General features: G+C 43.0%; 2 protein-coding genes across 2 annotated transcripts; both read right to left on the minus strand.

Annotated features, from left to right (window-relative positions):
- Window positions 1-1140: 1140 nt before the first annotated feature.
- Window positions 1141-10867, minus strand: LOC147239409 (uncharacterized). Its single transcript, XM_086196359.1, has 7 exons — window positions 10849-10867; window positions 8521-9145; window positions 8208-8322; window positions 7696-7980; window positions 6786-6865; window positions 1696-1771; window positions 1141-1173 (listed from the first exon to the last, which is right to left on the minus strand). Exons 1-7 carry the CDS (start codon window positions 10865-10867, stop codon window positions 1141-1143), a joined length of 1233 nt encoding a protein of 410 aa, XP_086052485.1.
- A 932-nt stretch (window positions 10868-11799) lies between these two features.
- LOC147239410 (uncharacterized) lies at window positions 11800-18312 on the minus strand. The gene is made up of 18 exons (XM_086195101.1): window positions 17956-18312; window positions 17328-17490; window positions 17165-17233; window positions 16546-16667; window positions 16274-16399; window positions 15938-16050; window positions 15614-15725; window positions 15425-15523; window positions 15174-15345; window positions 14945-15070; window positions 14451-14576; window positions 14225-14349; window positions 13971-14120; window positions 13572-13681; window positions 13326-13437; window positions 13136-13234; window positions 12880-13051; window positions 11800-12769 (listed from the first exon to the last, which is right to left on the minus strand). Exons 1-18 carry the CDS (start codon window positions 17989-17991, stop codon window positions 12636-12638), a joined length of 2166 nt encoding a protein of 721 aa, XP_086051227.1. The 5' UTR covers window positions 17992-18312; the 3' UTR covers window positions 11800-12635.
- Between the last annotated feature and the right edge of the window lie 1490 nt (window positions 18313-19802).

A 19802-nucleotide genomic window follows, 5' to 3' on the forward strand; every position in this document is an offset into this window, starting at 1 on the left:
ACTGGTTGTCCCCTGACATGGACCCAGACACTGACCCACTTCAGCGGTGGAAAGTGCATGACACAAACTTCCCAAGGCTAAGTAAGTTGGCTCGAAAATACCTCTCCATTCCTGCAACAAGTTCCCCCTCTGAGAGGGTTTTCAGTACTGGGGGGAGCGTTGTGACTTGCCATAGAGCATGCCTCGAGCCAGAATCTTGTTGATAGACTTGTTTTCTTGGTAAGAAATCTGTCCCTGTAATCCAGTTGGAGGAAAGGCAGGTCAATGCATCAGACCGATTGGTCGCCAGGTGTGGGTTCAAGCAGGTGGGGTCGCTGACATCTGGAGAAAGGGGTACCTTGGTGACCCTTGAGTGTGCAGTCTCATCCACAGGGAACAGAATCCCCCCCTACTTCATCTGTCCACGGGTGCATTTTCATGATCACTTCATCAACAATGGCTCACCTGGCAGCAAAGGAGGAGCAAATCCCACAGGGTGGATGAAAGAACCACACTTTGTTGATTTCCTCAAGCATTTTGTGGAACATGCCAAGTGCTCAAAGGAGAACCCCTGCTTACTCCTTCTGGATAACCACAGTTCACGTCTTTCTATTGATGGGCTGAATTTTGCCAAAGAAAAGGGGATCGTTATGTTGTCCTTCCCACCCCACTGCTCACACCGGCTGCAGCCTTTGGACAGAAATGTTTATGGGCCGCTTAAAAAGCGTTTCAACTCTGTCTCTGACTCCTGGATGAGGAACAACCCAGGAAAAACACTCAGCATCTATGACATCCCTGGGATTGTAGCAACTGCTTATCCTCTGGCTGCAACCCCACTTCATATTCAGGCCAGCTTTCGGGTGACAGGGATTCAACCTTACAACAGGGATGTGTTTGTGGGGACAGAATTTGCGATATCTTATGTCTCAGATTGCCCAGATCATGACCCAGCTCTACAAAGCTCAAGCACCAACCCAAACATTCCAGGTTCTGAAAACGGCCCATCTTTTCCAGGACCCAGCACCGACCAAGTTATTCCAAGCCCTAGCAAGCCAGTGACCTCCACCAACACATTAACTCCAGAGGATATTAGGCCTTACCCAAAAGCTGGTCCAAGAAAACAAGTTCACCTGCAGAGAAAAAAGAGAAAAAGTGCTATTCTCACCGACACACCTGTGGAGGAGGCACTTGAAGCTGAAAGGCAGACACAAGAGGAAAAAAGGGTATTCAAAAAGAAATGTAAGGCAACCAAATCCAAAATACCAAAGAAGCAGAGCGCAAGGAAGAAACAGAGGGCAAGTACAAAAAGAAAAACTCCTGATGACTCCTCATCAGAAGAAGATCAGTCACTGTGCCTGGTCTGTGTAGAGCCATTTGGAAATAGGAGAAGCCTGGGTGCAGTGCATAATATGCAAAGGATGGTCCCATGAGAAATGCACCCCTGGCAAGCCAGTCTACGTAGGCCAGAACTGCAACTTGGATGAGTCCAACTAGAGAGTACAGGTTTTTGTTTTTTGTTTTTAATGGATCTTCCAGGACTGACCAGTGAGGTCAGGTTTTGTTTGAGTTTATCTTTTTTCCTGGACTAGTTGCACAAGTTTCATAATGCATGTTGAACAATATATCCTATTAAGGTTTGTTCACTTTCAAGTAAAAAATAACAACAATATTTTTGTCCTTGTTTTATTCGTGGCAAAATCCAGTGTGACATCTTACCCCATACAGTGATCGCCCCAGACCCGTCATTATTAAACTGCACAATTCCGGGGACAAACAGCGGATCATGGCGGCACTGAGGGAGAGGAGACAGCTCACATAGGAGGGACAGAAACGGTACATTCAACAGGACCTCTCGGCTGCAGTGAAGGACAAACGGCGCGGCTTCAACAAGGTGTGTGAACGTCTGATCGGACGAAACATCCTCTTCGCCATGCGATTCCCCGCCGTCTTGACCTTCACATACAACGGAAAGAGACATGCCTTCCAATCTCCCCAAGCTGCGCAGGCCTTTTTGGAGGAACTGCAGTGAGTGAACTGTGCAGCGACTCCCACTGGGTAAATACACAACATATGATGGGACGAGATGGGACTTAGCAGCCTAGTTTAAGTTCAAATTGCTGCACTTCTATGAACTTTAGGGCTGGAATGGCTGGGATATTTCAAGTCGCTAAAATCAGTCAGTAAGGTTTCATTCAAAAATATGGGGTAAATAATTATTTTCTTCTTAAAAGTCGCAACCTGGGACAGTGATTCAATTGTCACTTTTGAACCTGATGAGGTGGTGAATCTATCTGGGTCATGGAGGCGGGAGTTCCTTGAAGAGAATGAGGTGGTTGCTCTTCTTCAGTGTCACGGGCACTTTCAGTGTCATACAGCTTCTTATAAATGTTAATCAAGTTTGGTTCTGGTTATATTTCTGGTTTTCTCTCAGGTTGGCTGAGACCTGTTTCTGTGTTCACTGCCCACTGTTCAGAGGCAGATTTTGTTTGTTTGTTTCTTTGTTTGTTCACTGCGCCCTAAAATGTATGTCTACCTTCTCGCCATCATTTTTGATGCTGTACTTTACCTTTATCGTACATTACTGTCACGTATCATTTTCATATAATACCCATGAGTGATATTAAGATTATTTCTTTAAATGTCAAGGGGGTTGGCCACGTGGTTAAAAGGCAGAAGATCATTTCTTTTTTGAAAAGGGAGAATGCACAAATTGCATTGCTTCAAGAAACACACCTGACAGATTTGGAACATATTAAATGAAGGAGAAGCTGGGAGGGCCAGGTGTTCTACTCATCCTTCAATTCACATAGTAGGGGAGTAGCTATTCTCATTCATAAAAAAATGCCGTTCACTCTAGGAGAGTTGGTCCAGGATGACGAGGGCCGATTTGTCATTGTTTCAGGTTTCCTACATGGGGATCGTGTCCTCATAGGCTCTGTCTATGGACCGAACACATTGGAGTCCTCTATTTTTCTAACAGCAGCATCCTCAAAGTTAGCCCCCTTCACAGTGTTAGGAGGGGACTTTGTGTCCAAGATGCTAGGATTGACCAATCTCCACCTAAACCTGCCTTTGTGTCAAAAAAGAGGGCGAGGCTGAAGGAATCCTGTGTAGATCCAGGTCTCTTTGATATTTGGAGAACTATGAACCCAACAGCAATAGACTACACTTTTTATTCTCATCCTCAACGATCCTTTTCAAGGATCGATTATTTTTTGGTATCCAGAGAGGTAATGAATGGAGTCAAGCATGTTCAATTGGAATACGTCCATTGTCTGATCATAACCCAGTATCTATCACTATATCCCCTCCTTGTAGTGACCCCTCCACGCGCCACTGGAGGCTCAACTCTACGCTTCTAAGTAGCCCTCCGTTTTTTGGATAAACAGTGGGAACTTTTTATGGTGTCACGTCCCCATGGTCACGGGCATGGGGGCGTGGCATCAATTGTGTGACTTCCTTCCCTTCTCAGGTTGGAGCTTTACGGGGCGGAGCTGCTGACTAATTGGGAGCACCTGGGCCCGGCGTCTCCCAGCTATAAGAACCCTATGTTCTGGGCAGGTTTGGATTGGGAGAGGAGTTCATAAAGTGGATAACAATTATTTATCGTTCACCCGAGGCCTGTGTCTTGACCAATAGCGTACGTTCTGCTCCCTTTCCTCTCGGCAGAGGGACAAGACAGGGTTGCCCGCTCTCCCCCCTCCTTTTCGCCCTCACCTCAGAACTGCTGTCAGAACGCATCAGGACCGGTAAAAATATATACGACATTACTTTAGGCAAGACCACCCACAAAACAGCTTTAATAATAATAATAATAATACATTTTATTTATAAGGCGCCTTTCAAGGCACTCAAGGTCGCCGTACAACAGTTTAAAATAGATAAATAAATAAAATAAAACATGCACGATTTAAAAGAACAACAACAGAAGTCCCTAGGAGAGCACAAGAGAGGGCATTCAGCCATATGCCTGTCTAAAAAGGTGAGTTTTGAGATGATTTTTGAAGGTGTCAATGGAGTCAATGTTTCTGATGTCAGGAGGGAGGGAGTTCCAGAGGCGAGGGGCAGAGCAACTGAAGGCTCTAGCCCCCATGGAGGTTAGACGGAAGGAGGGGACATTGAGGCTGATGGAGGAGGAAGACCTGAGAGACCGGGTGGGAATGTTGGTGTGGAGAAGGTCTGACAGGTATGAAGGCGCGAGGTTATGGATGGTTTTGAATGTATGGAGGAGGATCTTGTAGTCAATGCGGTGTTTCATGGGAAGCCAGTGGAGATGATGTAGAACGGGGGTGATGTGACTGATGACAGGGGTTCTGGTGATGATTCGGGCAGCTGCGTTCTGGACCAATTGAAGCTTATGGAGGAGTTTGTGTGGGAGACCAAAAAGAAGTGAGTTACAATAATCCAGACGGGAGGTGACGAGAGAGTGGACCAGGATTGCAGCGCTGTTGGGAGTGAGAGATGGGCGGAGACGGTTGATATTCCGGAGGTGGAAGTAGGCGGACCGGATGGTGTTGTTGATGTGGGTATGGAATGATAAGGTGGAGTCGAGGACGACACCCAGACTCTTAACCTGAGGGGAAGGGGAAACGGAGGTGTTGTCAATGGTGAGGGTGAAACTGGGATGCTTGTTGAGTGTGGATTTGGAGGAAAGGAGGACTACTTCTGTTTTATCACTGTTAAGCTTTATACGCGGATGATGTATTGCTTTTTCTTTCAAATCCTGAGGCTTCAATCCCGGCCACTCTGTCAATGATTAATTCATTTGGCTCAATATCTGGCTATAAAGTGAATTATACCAAGTTGGAGGCCATGCCTCTGGGAACTATGATGGCACTGATGCTGATACAAATTTCCCATTTAGGTGGGCCGTCTCAGGATTTGTTTATCTTGGTATGAAGGTGTCACCTCATGTCGGGGATCTTAATTTTATACCTCTAATCAGAGCGGTGAAGAATGATCTTGAAAGATGACATGACCTTCCACTCTCCTGGATGGGCAGAATCAGTCTGATAAAAATGAATAAACTCCCCAGGCTGCTTGATCCTTTGCAGATGTTACCATTATGGATATCAAAGAAAACCAAATTAGACATAGAAAGGGCTTTCTCACGATTTATCAGGCACAATAAAAGACCAAGGATCAGAATTAAGACTTTACAGTTACCGGTGAAACGAGGAGGCTTCGCCCTACCTAATTTGAGATTTTATTGCTGGGCTTGCCACACCCGTATAATCTGGGACTGGCTACAGTCTCATTGAAAATCTGACACGAGTATTGATGAGTGGTCTTCCTCCCCCAACTCCTTATTGAGCAAACTCACTAACTAGGGAAAAAAAGAGTTCTGTAGACATCAAATGTAACCCTGTTATTTCCAATACCATCAGAGTCTGGCGGGACATCACAAAGTATTTTGGGGAAAACGCGTCATCCTTTGCATGAACACGTCTGACCAGGAATGAGGAGTTTCCCCCAGGAATCCAAAATAGCATATTTGACAGCGGGCATAAGAAAGGCATCAGGCTCATTCGCTGTGTTTACCAGGGTAATATACTGATGTCCTTTCAACAGATTCAACAAAAATACAACATTGCGTCCGAACACTTCTTTGGATACCTTCAACTCCGTAGTTTTATCTTGTCCAAGGTTAAAAATCTCCAAACGGACACGACTCCTCTGGGCAACATAGATTTATTTATGATTAATTGGAAAGACACAAGACATTTTCTCTCCCATTCTTATTCCATGTTATACTCCCTGGACTCAACAGATATTAGGAATGTGATACAGAAGTGGGAAAGTGATCTTGAGCACTTTATTCAAAATGACTGGCTGGAAGCAATAGCCTCTGTCAAAAACATATTTGTCTGCAACCGAATGAGGGAACCCCAATATGAGATTCTGCATAGATCCCACATAACACCACAGATCCTTAACAAGATGAAGCACCAGGATTCTCCCCTCTGTATTCAATGCAATTCATCGGTTGGGAAACACATTCATTATGTCTGGGAATGCCGTATGAACATGAAAACCCCATACAGAAAGATTCCATGGCCGAGCCAGGGCTTGAATCTGGAACCTTCCTGCTGTGAGGCGACAGTGCTGACCACTGCACCACTGCGCTACCCTGCATTTTTGCATAAATGAATTGTTTAAATTACATTAATTTGTGTTATTGTGCAGGGTCACTTTGAGAGACTGGCAGAGGTCCTATCAGACACTTTAGCCATGTTGTAACAATACGCCGCTAGCTGGCAGGTATCAGATCCTCACCTCTGCACTCGGTATCGGATTAACAACCAGACCGTCGTAGAAATCTGTGCTCCAGTTTTAGCATTGTTTAGTTTTATATGTTCACATTAATTTGAAGCTGTAATGTAAATTGTGTTCACACACACAAATCTTGGAGGTTAGATGACAAGTTTAGCCTGGTAGCTAGCTAGCATTTTAGTTGGCAGCTCCATGAGCACATGGTGGCTGGAGTAGAAACGGTTAGCTTTCTGCACGGTTGTTTTTAGGAAAAGTTTGGATGAGTCTGTGTTGCTGTTTTGGTTTATTTGTTTTGGGCGAAGCTCCTTTGTTTTCCGAACTAAAATGATTTAGCCACAGGCGTGACGTATTTCAGGTAGGAAAAAATATCGAGAGTGAAAAAACATCCCGAGTGATATGAAGTGATATAAGATGTACTTTTTTAAAGTAAGATGTGCTTTTTCTTAAGTAACCGATGGAAATTGTATAAATGCTAATTAAAAATGTCATTATTTCTAAATGTGGTAAACAAACTCCATATCTGTAAGTGTAACCTCTGCCTGGTGTATCTTCTTTTCTTTTGGATGAACTTCTTACAGTTGATCTGGGTTATCACAGTCCAGGGTTTATTCATCTGCAGGCACAACATAAAATGCAAAATCATCGTGGGTGGACAGTGCACACCAGTGTCGGCTGGTGAAAAACATTCTTGGTGGGGCTGGTGAGCCAAAAACATTTCCATGCCTAGTCTAGTATAATCATTCAAAAAGAGCAGCCGGACAATTATGAAATGTTTTAAAATAGTATTTACTTCCCTTCTTAAAATCGACAGTTTCAAAGACAAAAAAAAACATAAACAATTTACAACTACAGTAAATTTAATGCGATCAAATATTATACAATGATGTTAACTTTACAGAAGGTGATTTGAGCTTAATCTATATAATACAAATCAACAATGTGTGTCTCTCTCTCTTTTTGTGTCTCTGTCTCTCTCTTTGTTCATCTGTCTGTCTGTCTCTGTCTCCTTCTCTGTGTCTCCGTCTTTGTGTCCTTTTCTGTGTTTCTATCTCTGTTTGTCTGTCTCTTAGTGTGTGTGTCTCTCTCTGTTTCTCTCTCTTTGTGTCCGTCTCTCTTTCTCTCTTCGTCTACCTGTCTCTCTCCCTCTGTCTCTCTGTCTATTTGTTTCAGTCTTTCTGGGTGTGTGTTTGAATTCAGCAGTTATTTGTACAGGAACTTTGCTCGTCTCTCTTTCTGGGAGGCAAATTTCTCAATGACCCTGGTGTTGAAACCAGGAATGTTTCGTGTCAGTTTTTTCTCAATGGAGAGCACAGCCAGAGCGTTGAGCCGATCTTGTGCCATGGTATTTCGAAGAAAAGTTTTTATCCTCTTCAAAGTCGAGAAGCACCTCTCAGATTCTGACGTTGTCATTGGTGTGGTGATGAGGATGTTGAGCAGACTTACAGTTTCAGTGAACGTGTCTTGAAGGTTATTTTCCATCAAAACCTGATAGAGAGCCAGTGCACCACTGCAACTCTGAAACTCTTCGTTCCCGTAGATCAGAGACAGCTCTGTTTGAAGTCTGGCCTTGTCCAATGAGGGATAGGCTTCCACTGTGGTTTTCAGTGCTGAATCTGGGAACTTTCGGCTGTGCTGTGGGAACAGGTCTCCTTGCAGGAGTGTGGCGCTGACAAGATGCTTGGTGAAACTAAATCTCTCCTTGGCATGGCTCACAATGGTGTCACATACCTATGCAATGATATAATTATACAAAATAGGAATTATTGCATCTTCACTTGTCTTCATACATTGACCTGATGAGCTAGCCTATATTATGTAATAAACATACTGTAATGATTCACATCATCATAAAACAATATACATTTAAGTCTGGACCACTGTATCATATGGCCAACATCTTATTTTGATTTGATTTAATAATGTGATTCAAATCACACTAAGAAGCAAGTTCTTACCTCCAGTGCCAAATGGTGCAGTGTGTCTTCTCCCAAGGTTCTGCGTCTCTTTGCGGGTGGCTCCTGAGCAGGTCCCCTGAACTCCTCATCCTCAGCCAGAGTAGGCACATCCTCCCTGACCCAACACAGAAGTTTCATGAGTAAGTGCTAAAAACTGGTTAGGGATACATTAACAAAACCAAAGGTGGATGTCATTACTGTCAATTATATTATGCAGATAAATCAATGCTTTAAATAAGATGATATATAAGCATTTAAGTCTACATATACAGAGAAATGTAGGTTAGGCTACAAATTAATTCATTTAGCATACCTGATAGCCTGCATGTGGTCAATGAATGTCTGGGTGACTCCTGCCATGTAGACAGCATCAATGTTTCTCTTCTGCAGCTGGTTGGAAAGGATGTCCACATGTGGCATGATTTTGTGGAACAGGGCCAGTAAAAAACAAAAAGTTTCATCTTCCAGCATTCTCACATAGCCACCAGCTTCTCTCTTTGTCTGGCTGTCAAATCCTTCACTGTTCCGGATAGCCTGAAAGCAATTCACCAGATCCTTCTTGTGCTCATAAACTGTGTTAACAGCACGACTGTTGAAGTTCCAACGTGTTGATGATGCACTTGGAAGTCGGTGCTCAACCATCTCATCAAGCACTGCAGTTCTCTTGCTTGACTTAGAGAAAAAAGAAGCAAATCCCCCCATGTCAGAAAAAAAGTGACTGATCTGAGGGATGTGGGAGGTTGCTTGCTGCATTATCAGGTTTAACTGATGGGCATAGCAGTGAACATAGTGAGCGTTTGGATAGATGTCTTGTACCTTTCGCTGCACTCCTCCTTTGGCACCCCTCATCACAGCTACCCCATCATAGGCCTGGGCAATCAGCTTCTTTTCTTGTCCCTCAGAAAGGATGCTGTGCAGCCTCTCCAACAAGGCACTGCCTATTGCATCCGCACAGGTGTTGGACAGTTTCAAAAATTCAAAGAACCGCTCTTGAATATTGTGGCGGTCGTCAATGTATCTCAGAACTAAGACTAACTGACACTGTGTTGAAACGTCAGTAGTTTCATCAGCCTGGATCGCTAAAAAGTCTGCCGATTTAACTTCATCCAGGATCTGTTCTCTCAAAACTGCCAGCATACAGTCCAGGAGCTCGTTCTGTACTGTCTTCGAGGTGCCTTTAAAAATGGTTGCATTTTCAAGGTGCTCCCTCAAGTACCGATCAATGGATGCCATCAAGTCAACTAGACCTCTGAATATTCCAGCGTTGTCAGAGGAATCACTTTCGTCATGTCCCCGCAGAGCCAGTTCAAAAGCACCACAGAATTTAACACAGTTAATTATCTTAGATAAGATGTTACGGTTCTTATCTACCTCATCATTGTGCTTCCTTACAGCGATGCGGTGACTGTCATCGAGCTGCGTTGCTATGCTAATCTTCCCAAGAACCGCTAGCTTCACGCAGTTTTCAATGTGAATTTTCGCTCTTTCGTGTTTCTTAATCCGCTCAGAGAGGTGCTTTAGGTCAGTGATTCCTGTCTGTGTCCATGCTGAATCACACCGGTCACTCCTGAAAAGGATGCAGGGGAAGCAAAACAGTGCGTTGGCTGCTCCACAACCCGTCAGCCACGGCTTGGGCTGAAACCAGCTCCGGCAAAAAGTCCTGTTGTAGGATTTTGCCTTTTCCTTGGACTGCTGCTGGATGTTGATTTCAGGCTTGTCCGGTCCCAGCTCCTTACCGCGGATTTTTTCCGCCATAGTCCTCCTCGCAAAAGGGAAATTTAAAAGGGATCTCACCGAATTTGGTGGAAACTGCTGCTCTTGAACTTCGATCGTTGTTGTCGCCATTTTCTCTCTCACTCACTTCTCGCGGTATTTTTTTTCGTAGGGCATCGGAAATCTGGGAATCTCTCTACGCAAAAAGAATATCGCGGGCTCCTCAGCTAGCTTTGGCAATCCAAAACTTCACGCATTTTACGTTGGCGTAGGGGCGACTTTTCCAGCGCTCCTACGCCGTTAAATTTGGCGATGTTGATTGGCCAATTATTCATTACTTTTCCCTAGCAACCATACAGGATTGGCTAATTAATTGCAGGTCTGGGGCGCTTTGACGAGCGCCCTTAAAGACAAATTATACAGTCTATCGGAGTAAATTCACAATTAATTGAATGAGTCAGTTGGCGTAAATGTTGTTTCAATGACCCATATTGCATGTAGACACACACAATTAAGTAAGGCTGACACTGACGATACAAATTGTAAACATATGCATATACATATATATATATATATATATATATATATATATATATATATATATATATATATATATATATGTGTGTATAAATACATGTAGAGATTTTCCTCTCCACATCTGGTGGGGCGGCGCCCCAGCGCCCCCTATGGGCCAGCCGCTACTGGTGCACACGCTCTCTGCAACACAGCACACATCGTTTCAGCGAGCGATGCACTGCACCAACAAACTTCCCTCCTAGCAACGTTAAAAACACCTGAAACCCCGTAGTCAACTCAATACACACAGCAATATTGACAACAAACAAAATACTGACAGTTTAGGCGCTTCAATGCTCTTACAAAAGGTTTATGATGTCATTTCGCCCACCGACATTCATAGACGTGTTACCTTCATGGGATTCAGCCATCGCCCAGAGAATTCCCCACGATCCTTGCGAACTCTAACTGCAGGCACCGATATGAACAGTAGATGGCACTGTGGCCCCATTTAGCGGGATTTAACGCATTAATTAAAATGCTGTTTTAACGATGTTACATAAGCATGAACACAGCAGGGTGTTGAACTCCATTCCAGCTCTATAGAAGGACCTTGAACAGTGTTTTGCTTTTTCATGACATCAGGGGAAAGCAAAACCTTCATTAGCAACAACATTTGATGTTGATACCTGAGTGTGTTATATTAGTCACTTCAAAACCAGAATATACACACTTGTATCAACAACATTTGATGATGATACCTGAGTGTGTTATATTAGTCACTTCAAAACCAGAATATACACACTTGTATCAACAACATTTGATGATGATACCTGAGTGTGTTATATTAGTCACTTCAAAACCAGAATATACACACTTGTATCAACAACATTTGATGATGATACCTGAGTGTGTTATATTAGTCACTTCAAAACCAGAATATACACACTTGTATCAACAACATTTGATGATGATACCTGAGTGTGTTATATTAGTCACTTCAAAACCAGAATATACACACTTGTATCAACAACATTTGATGATGATAACTGAGTGCATATTATATTGACTCATATTGTATTGCAGTTACTCACAAGCTGAACCAGTCACTTCTGGTTCTGGGAGGAACCGGATCCAGCTGTGTTTCCATGTAGCAGCCCTGGGTGGGTGGAGTCAGATAAATGTGGTAGGAAATATACATTTATAAAAATACAAATCTTGACACTTAACAAAATTGAAGATTGTGTTGATCCCTGAGTCAATAACTTATTTTTATATTCAGTATATTCCAGTGTGTTTGAGTTAATTCTTGAATTTCATTTATTCCTCACAGCTTTGCATCTAAAAGAATAACGAAGCACAGACAATGAATAAATGAAGACCGGTGCAAAAGCCAAGAGTCTGGATCTGATTGAGGAAATATTTTGAATCAATTTTAAAATCTATACATTGAGACACGTCGTATTTCAAAGTCCTTTTGATTGGCATTGATGTGAAAGGGTCTTAGTCTCAATCATCTGTTTCCAGATGAATAAGAAACAGAGAAAAACATGACAACAGTCAATTGAACTTCAAATATTTGTTAGCTCAATTAAACAAGAAGAGTGTTTGCTGCCAAAACTGTTCTTTGTTTGACCTTAAAAGAGTAAAACCACCAAAAACACATGAAGCAGTAATTTGGCAGTAAAACAGCACTACTGAATACTGCAGAGCAACACAAAGTAAGAGCAAATGTCTGCAACCTCGTGACATGGTGAAAGAGCGCCCTCTGGCGAACATGTGCGACATGTAATTGCCCTGTCATTCAGCGAATGATCGGCCTCATAAAATGTGAAGTAGGAATGAAACACTGTGAAAGACACATGAAGACAACAGGAAAAACAACAACAACACAAGAGGCTGCAAGCAAAAACTAGAACTGCATTTAGCGTGGTTGACAAAAACAGAAAACACTACAGTGAGGAAAATGCAATCACAACCAAACTAACATGAAAATAATTTTTTTAATATCATGTTATCATGGGGTGGCACGTGGTGCAGTGGTGAGCACTGTCGCCTCACACCAAGAAGGTTCTGGGTTCGAGCCCCGGCTCGGAGAAAAATTCAAAACCCCTCCCCGAAATTTTCTGCATGTCGGCCATCAGACTTGTTGGTCCTGTAGTTGCACTGTATTTTCACCAGTGCTGAGGCACACCTGCATTACTCACAGGCCAGTTTGCCATCAAAAGAGGAGAGGGCGATGGCAAACGCCTGAAAGGCACACATTGGGAAGGAGTAATCCATGGTGAAGGTGTCCTCTGCCACGCGTCCAAACTGCATCACAATGTAGTCCTCTGGAAAAGAGACGGGAGAGCCAGAGGAGACAGACAGCAGGTAAGTGAGGGGTTTTATTTCCTGTGGATAAGAAAAGAAGAAGGAAGATAGCAGGTCTTTCTTTTCATACTATTTTCAGGGTGGACGAGCTGGAAATTTTTCACGGACGTCTGTGTGACTCGCCCTCCAAATTCAAGAGTGTAGGACCGAGTCTGCTCATCCCACTCGGGGCTCTTGCTCTCCAGGGTGATCAGTCGATCCAGGTTGTTTTTGGCTTGGCACGTCAGAAGGCTTTCCTGCTTCTGAGATAAAATATCATGGATACTTTAACTGCAGCCTAAAACACAATACATGAACTAATTTTGCCGATACTTTTTTGAACGTACATTTTTTGGACGAACACACATTCTGGCATCATCCTCCAGGATACCAGGGATGACCACTGTCATTTTCCTGGGACCCATCATCCCAAGAACATTCGTCTCCTGGAAAATAAGAAATGATGGTGTTAGAGATTTCCTGTGTTCATACATGGTGTTTATGGATACTGAGTGGAGAGAGTAAGACTGGACTCACGTAGCAAATGGCTGCTAGCTCTTGTCGCACTGCCTCACTCTCTGCGACCGGAACGTCCTCTGGGTTTTCCCCACAGTCATAGACTGTGAACTTGTTACCCAGGAAATTGGACCTGAAACAACATGAAAAGAAACAATGCAGATGTTACAGATGGAGTTTGGAACACAGTTGGATTACGATAAGAAAAAAATGGATCTTCATTTGCTTTTGGATAGGTTCCAAGGGAGCAACCAAATAAAAGAATACCTCAGTTTGCCAATGCAGCTCCTGGCTTTTCTGGACTTATTTGTTAGGTCAGTGGAAATCAGGTAGTAGGAAGTTTTGCACGTCTTCTTTCTGGCAGCCATTAGGAACACCTTTTTTTTGTTGACACAAGAACAAATATCAAAACACAGATTATATTTCATCAGAAATTTGAAAGCCTAAGAAACACAGGTCCTCAGATCTAAAGAGGTACTTCTTCATGACTTGTTAATACCTGATATAAAAGGCAAAAGTGGATCATGAATTAGATACTGAATAAAGACAGTAGGTAAAGCTTCTAAACCAGAATTCATCATTTCTTTGTTCTTGGAAAGTCGCACCATATCAGAAATAAAATCCAAATGCAAAATTACACAGTTCAACTCTGGAGAAAGTACCAACCTTCTTTCCGTCTTCCCCCTCCATGTGGAGCTGATAAACGGGGGGGCCGTTGCTCTGGTCCCTGGTGATCCTGCACTGGATGATCTCATGTCTGGGAGCAGGATGCATGGCGAACTCATGCAGATCCTCCATAGACCGAGGAGATGACGACTGAAATGACAAAGTCACTCCATGAGAAGCGTTTCATCATTTTAAAATGATTTCAATCAAAATAAGCCGACAAAGATGCCTTTGACAAGAGATTTACATCCTACCCTTAAATTTGTGTCGCTCCCTGCAGGTTCCAGCCTGGGGGTGGAGAGAGGGGACAACATGCTTGGTGAAGTTGTCCCTTCGTTCTTCCAATCTGTGTCTTCATCGCTCATTTGGCTTCCGTCACCTGTTGTGTAAATAACACACACAATATTATTCTAGTGCTGCTGTTTTCTGGATTATAAACCCATCTCATTTTTGGACTGGTGTCAGATTGTGTGGTCGTACTTGAAGATGGAGACACAAGCCTCTCAGGACTGTCTTCCTCCTCTTCATCCTCACTTTCACTCTCTTCTTGGGTGGTCTTGTAGGACTTCTGGGAGCCTTTTGTCCACCTGGGAATCAGCTCACCAACTGGAAAAGCAGAGAGTTGCTGAGAAAACTCATGAAAACAAAGTGTCTCCTAGTTTTCATTTTTGCTGGATTACAACATAGGACACAAACACACGTTTGGTCTTCTTCCTGGGCACGTGGGGTTTGAGAAAACCACCACCCAAAGCTGTTAGAAGTGCATCCTACTGGCATCCAGTGGTGGACAATAACAAAGTACACAAGAAGTACAGCTTGCATGAGTATTGCCCTTTAGTACATTTTCCAAGTATCTCTACTTTACTTGTGTTTTTTTTATATTTGGTCATATCAATACAAAAACTATTGAAATATTGAAACTGATCCATCAGGCTACCATAAGCACCTGAGGCACACCAGCATGGGTTACTCACATGGCACTTTGCCATCAAAAGTGGAGAGGGCGATGGCAAACGCTTGAAAGGCACACATGGGGAAGGAGTACTCCATGGTGAAGGCGTCCTCTTCCATGCGTCCAAACTGCATCACAACGTAGTCCTCTGGAAAAGAGACGGGAGAGCCAGAGGAGACAGATGAGCAAGGGTTTCTATTTCCTGTGGCTGATGAGAGAAGAAGGAAGGCAAGAAGTCTTTCTTGTCTTACCATTTTCAGGGTGGACCAGCATGAAATTTTTCTCAGAGGTCTGTTTGACTCGCTCACTCAGGTCAAGGGCGTATGACTGAGTCTGCGGATTCCACCTGGGGTTCTTGTTCTCCAGGGCGATCAGTTGATCCATGTCCCCGTTCGCTTGGCGCATCAGGAGGGTTTCCTGCTTCTGAAGTAACATATATGACTTTAACTGCAGCCTAATCCATGACACATTTCATAAACTGGGTGATATTTTTGAAACATACATTTTTTGGACGAACGCTCACTCTGGCGTCATTCTCCAGGATACCAGGGATGACCACTCTCATTTTCTTGGGACCCCAAATCCCATGAACACTCCTCTCCTGAGAAATAAGAAGTGACTGTGTTAAAGATTTCAATGTTGAGATGTGGCGTTTATGGATACTGAGTGTTGAGAGTCAGACTGGACTCACATAGCTAATGGCTGCAAGCTCTTGCCGCACTGCTTCACTCCCTTTCAAGTTCACTTTCTCTGGCTTTTCTCCACAGTCATAAACTGTGTACTTGGTACCCAGCAAATTGGACCTGAAAAACAAAGAAAAATAATGCAGACATGAGAGCCGAGCCAAATCAAGAAAACAGCTCGTCTATAATCAGTGAAACAATAATCAATGCACATTTAATGTTGCAGGTACTGTCTCTTTGGATCAATAATCAACTCTCTTTTTTCTTCAGTGTCTAAAGTCACTGGTTGGTTTCAGATTCATTTCCATGGTAGAGCCCAAACAGAAGAATACCTCAGTTTTCCAATGTAGCTGCTGGCTTTTCTGGACAGATCAGAGAAATCTGTGGAAATCAGGTAGTTGGAAGTTCTGCACTTCTTCCTTTTTCTGGCGGCCATTAGAAACACCTTTGTGTTGACGCAAGAACAAATACAAGAGAAAATGAATCGAAACTCAATCGAAACATGAAAGCCTAAGAGCAAGGGTCCTGGACTCTAAGGAGGTACTGCTGATTTTTGAATATCTGATCTACAAGGTAAAAGTGTGTCATGGATTAGTTTCATCATAAAGCCAGTGGTTATAGCTTATTAACCGTGATTCATCATTTCTGACTTTAGAGAAAGTACCAACCATCTCTCCGTCTTCCCTCTCCATGTGGAGGTAATAAACCGGGTAAAAGCTGCTCCCGTCCCTGGTGATCCTGCACTGGATGACTTTGTCTTCAGGAGCAGGACGCATGGCGAACCCCTGCAGATCCTCCACAGACAGAGGACATGATGACTGAAATGACACATTCACTCAATGAGAACCATTTTATCACTTCAAAAATATTTCTTGAAAGGATTTCAATCAAAATGACCTGCCTAAGACGCCTTTGACAAGACAAGAGATTTCCATCTTACCATGTCATCATCTTCACTCTCTGAAGAGTATTGAAGCGACTCTGCACTTTCTGTGTTTGAGTCTTCTTGCCTGTCATTTTCATCCTCCTCCTCCTCCTCCTCCTCTGTTTGCCACCCGGCACCTGTTGTGTAAATAACACATGAACACACACGTAACATTATTCTATATGTCTTCTTTTTCCAGGGTCATGATTGCCCAAATTGACTCGTAAGTCAAGGGAGGAAAACTCGAGTGACTCTGCAAAGGAAGAGACCGCTAACTGCTGTGAAACACTTTAGTTTTATGATATCAAACATGAGAATAAAGAGGTCTTTAACCAACAGCCAGATGAATGTGAACACGTTTCACATTTGTCATGTTTACGTCCACAATGATTGATTTGATTTTTTTTTTAACATCTCTAAAATATCTCCAGGTTGATTTGACCACAGACCTTATTTTAGGCTTTTAAATGAAAACCCCTTCCAAAGATGGACTGAGTTGGGGACGAGGGAACCAGACATCCAACAGTTCTACTTGTTGTATTTGGAGTTTGTGGTGGAAAATATGGATCCAGCCATGTCCCTTTCAAACAGGCTCACGTGAAAGACTCAAATAATCTGCTGCTTCTATTCTTACGTGTCATGTTGGTGGTCGTCCTCATGTTGAACTTGTTGAGTGCGATCTCATCCAAGGCATCTTCAGGCTCTAGAAAACAGGTTTTATGGATGCGGTGTTTCATTTGTTAGGTCTATTTTCTTTTCCTCTGCTAAGAATCATCAAAAATGCTTGTGGTCCTCACCACTCAGGGAGGAGTCGCTGAGGGACTGGCTGCTCTGAGGCGTCTGGCTCAACTGAGTGTTGCCAGACTCTTGCCAGTTGCATCCAACGCAAGACAAAGGTATTCCCTCTGATTCCAGGTATTTCCTCAGGCATTCCTCTTGTATTTTGTTGGGTCTCCATAGCTGAAAGAGAAAACATGTCAGCTTCACATTCGCGCCAAAACTGACAAGGTTGTTGTTGTTGTTGTTGGGCTGCTGCCCCTGCAACCTGACCCCAGATAAGCAGAAGCAAATGGATGGATGGGCTCATGCATCATTGTTACTGTTTCATACGACTGATAGTATGAATGGGGTCCAAGATGGCAACGCAAAGAGTTTCTACTGTACGAAGACTTCAAGTTGAGCAGGTGATTGTGACAAGTAGCCGTGACAGCTAAGACAGCTCCACCTCAGCCCCAATCACTTGTTAGCTCACATCAAAAAAGAACAGAAGACAATGCTATGCTAACTTTTATCAAAGAATTCCCAAAGTAAACATGCACTGTAAACATTTAACTAAAAAGGTCATTGCAAAATCTAAAAAGCATGTCACCATTTTCCCCCATCTAGGATTTGTGCCAGTGACGTTAAATGGTGAAAATTCTTTACCGGTTCATCCTGCCAACGTTGTTCCTTGGAGTTCATGTTTGTTTCCTTCAACCTTCAACAGAACCTCTTCAAAAGAGGTATCAGACAGTTGTCTTTTGGCTTGATGTTGGTGGAGTTGTTCTTGTGGTGTCGTTCGTTTCCAAAAGAACTTTCTCATTCTTTGTCAAATAAAGTTCTACTGTTACATTCAAGATGGTGATGATGACAGCCAGATGACATCACTATCAGACTGAGATGACAAGAAGACTGGCAGCCATGATTCTGACTGAATTTACCTTCAGAATTATGACTGTGATCTCACCACAAATTATGAACATCATTTAGATGTTATTTTATTATTCTTTTTATTTTGAAACATTTATTTTCCTGATTTAAAAAAAAAATGTAATGTGGCATCTGCTTAACCCAGTTAGTCAACTGGGAACCAGTTCTCATTTGCAATGACGTATTGGATGAACACTCAGCTTCAGCATCACCACTGAGGATTCAGTAAACTGGAAATGTAATCTTGTGGGAAAACTGTCACAAGTGAAATGTTTTTTTTAACTGAATTGATAAATTTCCTTCATTCACAAAAGTTGTTTCTGCCTTGTTGAAGATGAACTTAACCCTTTTCATCTGTTTTGAACAGAGTGATTATTTATCAAAGAAACATTACGCGTCGCTAAATTGTTTGTAATTTATCCTGAATACTTTGGACACACCAGACATTGTTCTTCCACCACTTTCAAGTAATTCTCTGAATTTTTCTTCAATGTATAGTGATACTCTAGAAATTTGCTCCAAGTGAAAAACAACAAAGACAGTGTCAGAACATGAACATCACGGAATTGTAACACAAAGTGGGACTTGGAATGTTGGGGTGGAAAAATAAAGGCTACTTATACCAGTGAATGATACTGACAATAATTGTGAAATTTTAGCATTATTTGGTTTCTGGTCTCCAAACATTGTTCAACAGGATGGACCTTGATTCTATGGCTTGAGATGTCTGTTTTTTCCCCCAAATTTTCGGAGGGGTGACAGGCATGCAGGGTGAATTTTTGTATACATTCATCCATCCGTCCATCCCATCATCTACCGCTTATCCTGTTCAGGGGTCATGAGGGGGCTGGAGCCTATCCCAGAAGCCTTCGGATGAGAAGCGAGGTTCACCCTGTACAGGTCGCCAGTCCATCAGAGGGACAACACATAGAGACAGACAACCACTTGCCCTCACAGCCACGCCTACGGTCAATTTAGAGGATCCAATTAGCCTCGTCCCCTCTTGGTGTCTTTGGATTGTGGGAGGAAGCCGAAGTAGGGGAGTTGGGGAAGTTGTCACGCTGCAATTATTTCCTCCAACAGGGGGCGCAACTAAAAAGTGGAATACTAGTTTTGTTTCTTTACATGGTCAGGTCTCATGTTCTGAAGGGGAAGAGAACAGCACATTGTGAGTTGAGATGAGCACCAATTAACCATTTTCCACAACCCAAAGTAAAACAAATATTAACTTTATAGATTTCAAAATAAGCTCATTTCAGATAAAAAAAATCCTAGCAGTGTGACATGTGGACTTGTTAGAGGAGGGATTAAGGCATCCTGTCATACCTCAGTCATTGTTCTGTTTTAAACTACCGTTCATCTAGAGCCATCATTAGCAAAGAAGGTACTTTGAGGCAACATGTCTCAGTCCGGGGTTTGTTGTCACGTGTCAACTAGACAGGAGACAGGGGGATCTCCAAATATTCTGGTTCAGAGAGGCAAGGCGTGGAGGTTGGTGTTCCCGTGAAAGAGCACGTAAGTGGCAGATATTCCTTTAACGTGGTTTATTCACTGCGGTCTGCAGTCACTATACAGGAAAAAAA

This window comes from Aulostomus chinensis, chromosome 23 (assembly GCF_037954235.1).
Source record: "Aulostomus chinensis isolate RoL2024-O1b breed Wild chromosome 23, RoL_Achi_v1.0, whole genome shotgun sequence".
In the NCBI taxonomy this organism is placed as follows: domain Eukaryota; kingdom Metazoa; phylum Chordata; class Actinopteri; order Syngnathiformes; family Aulostomidae; genus Aulostomus; species Aulostomus chinensis.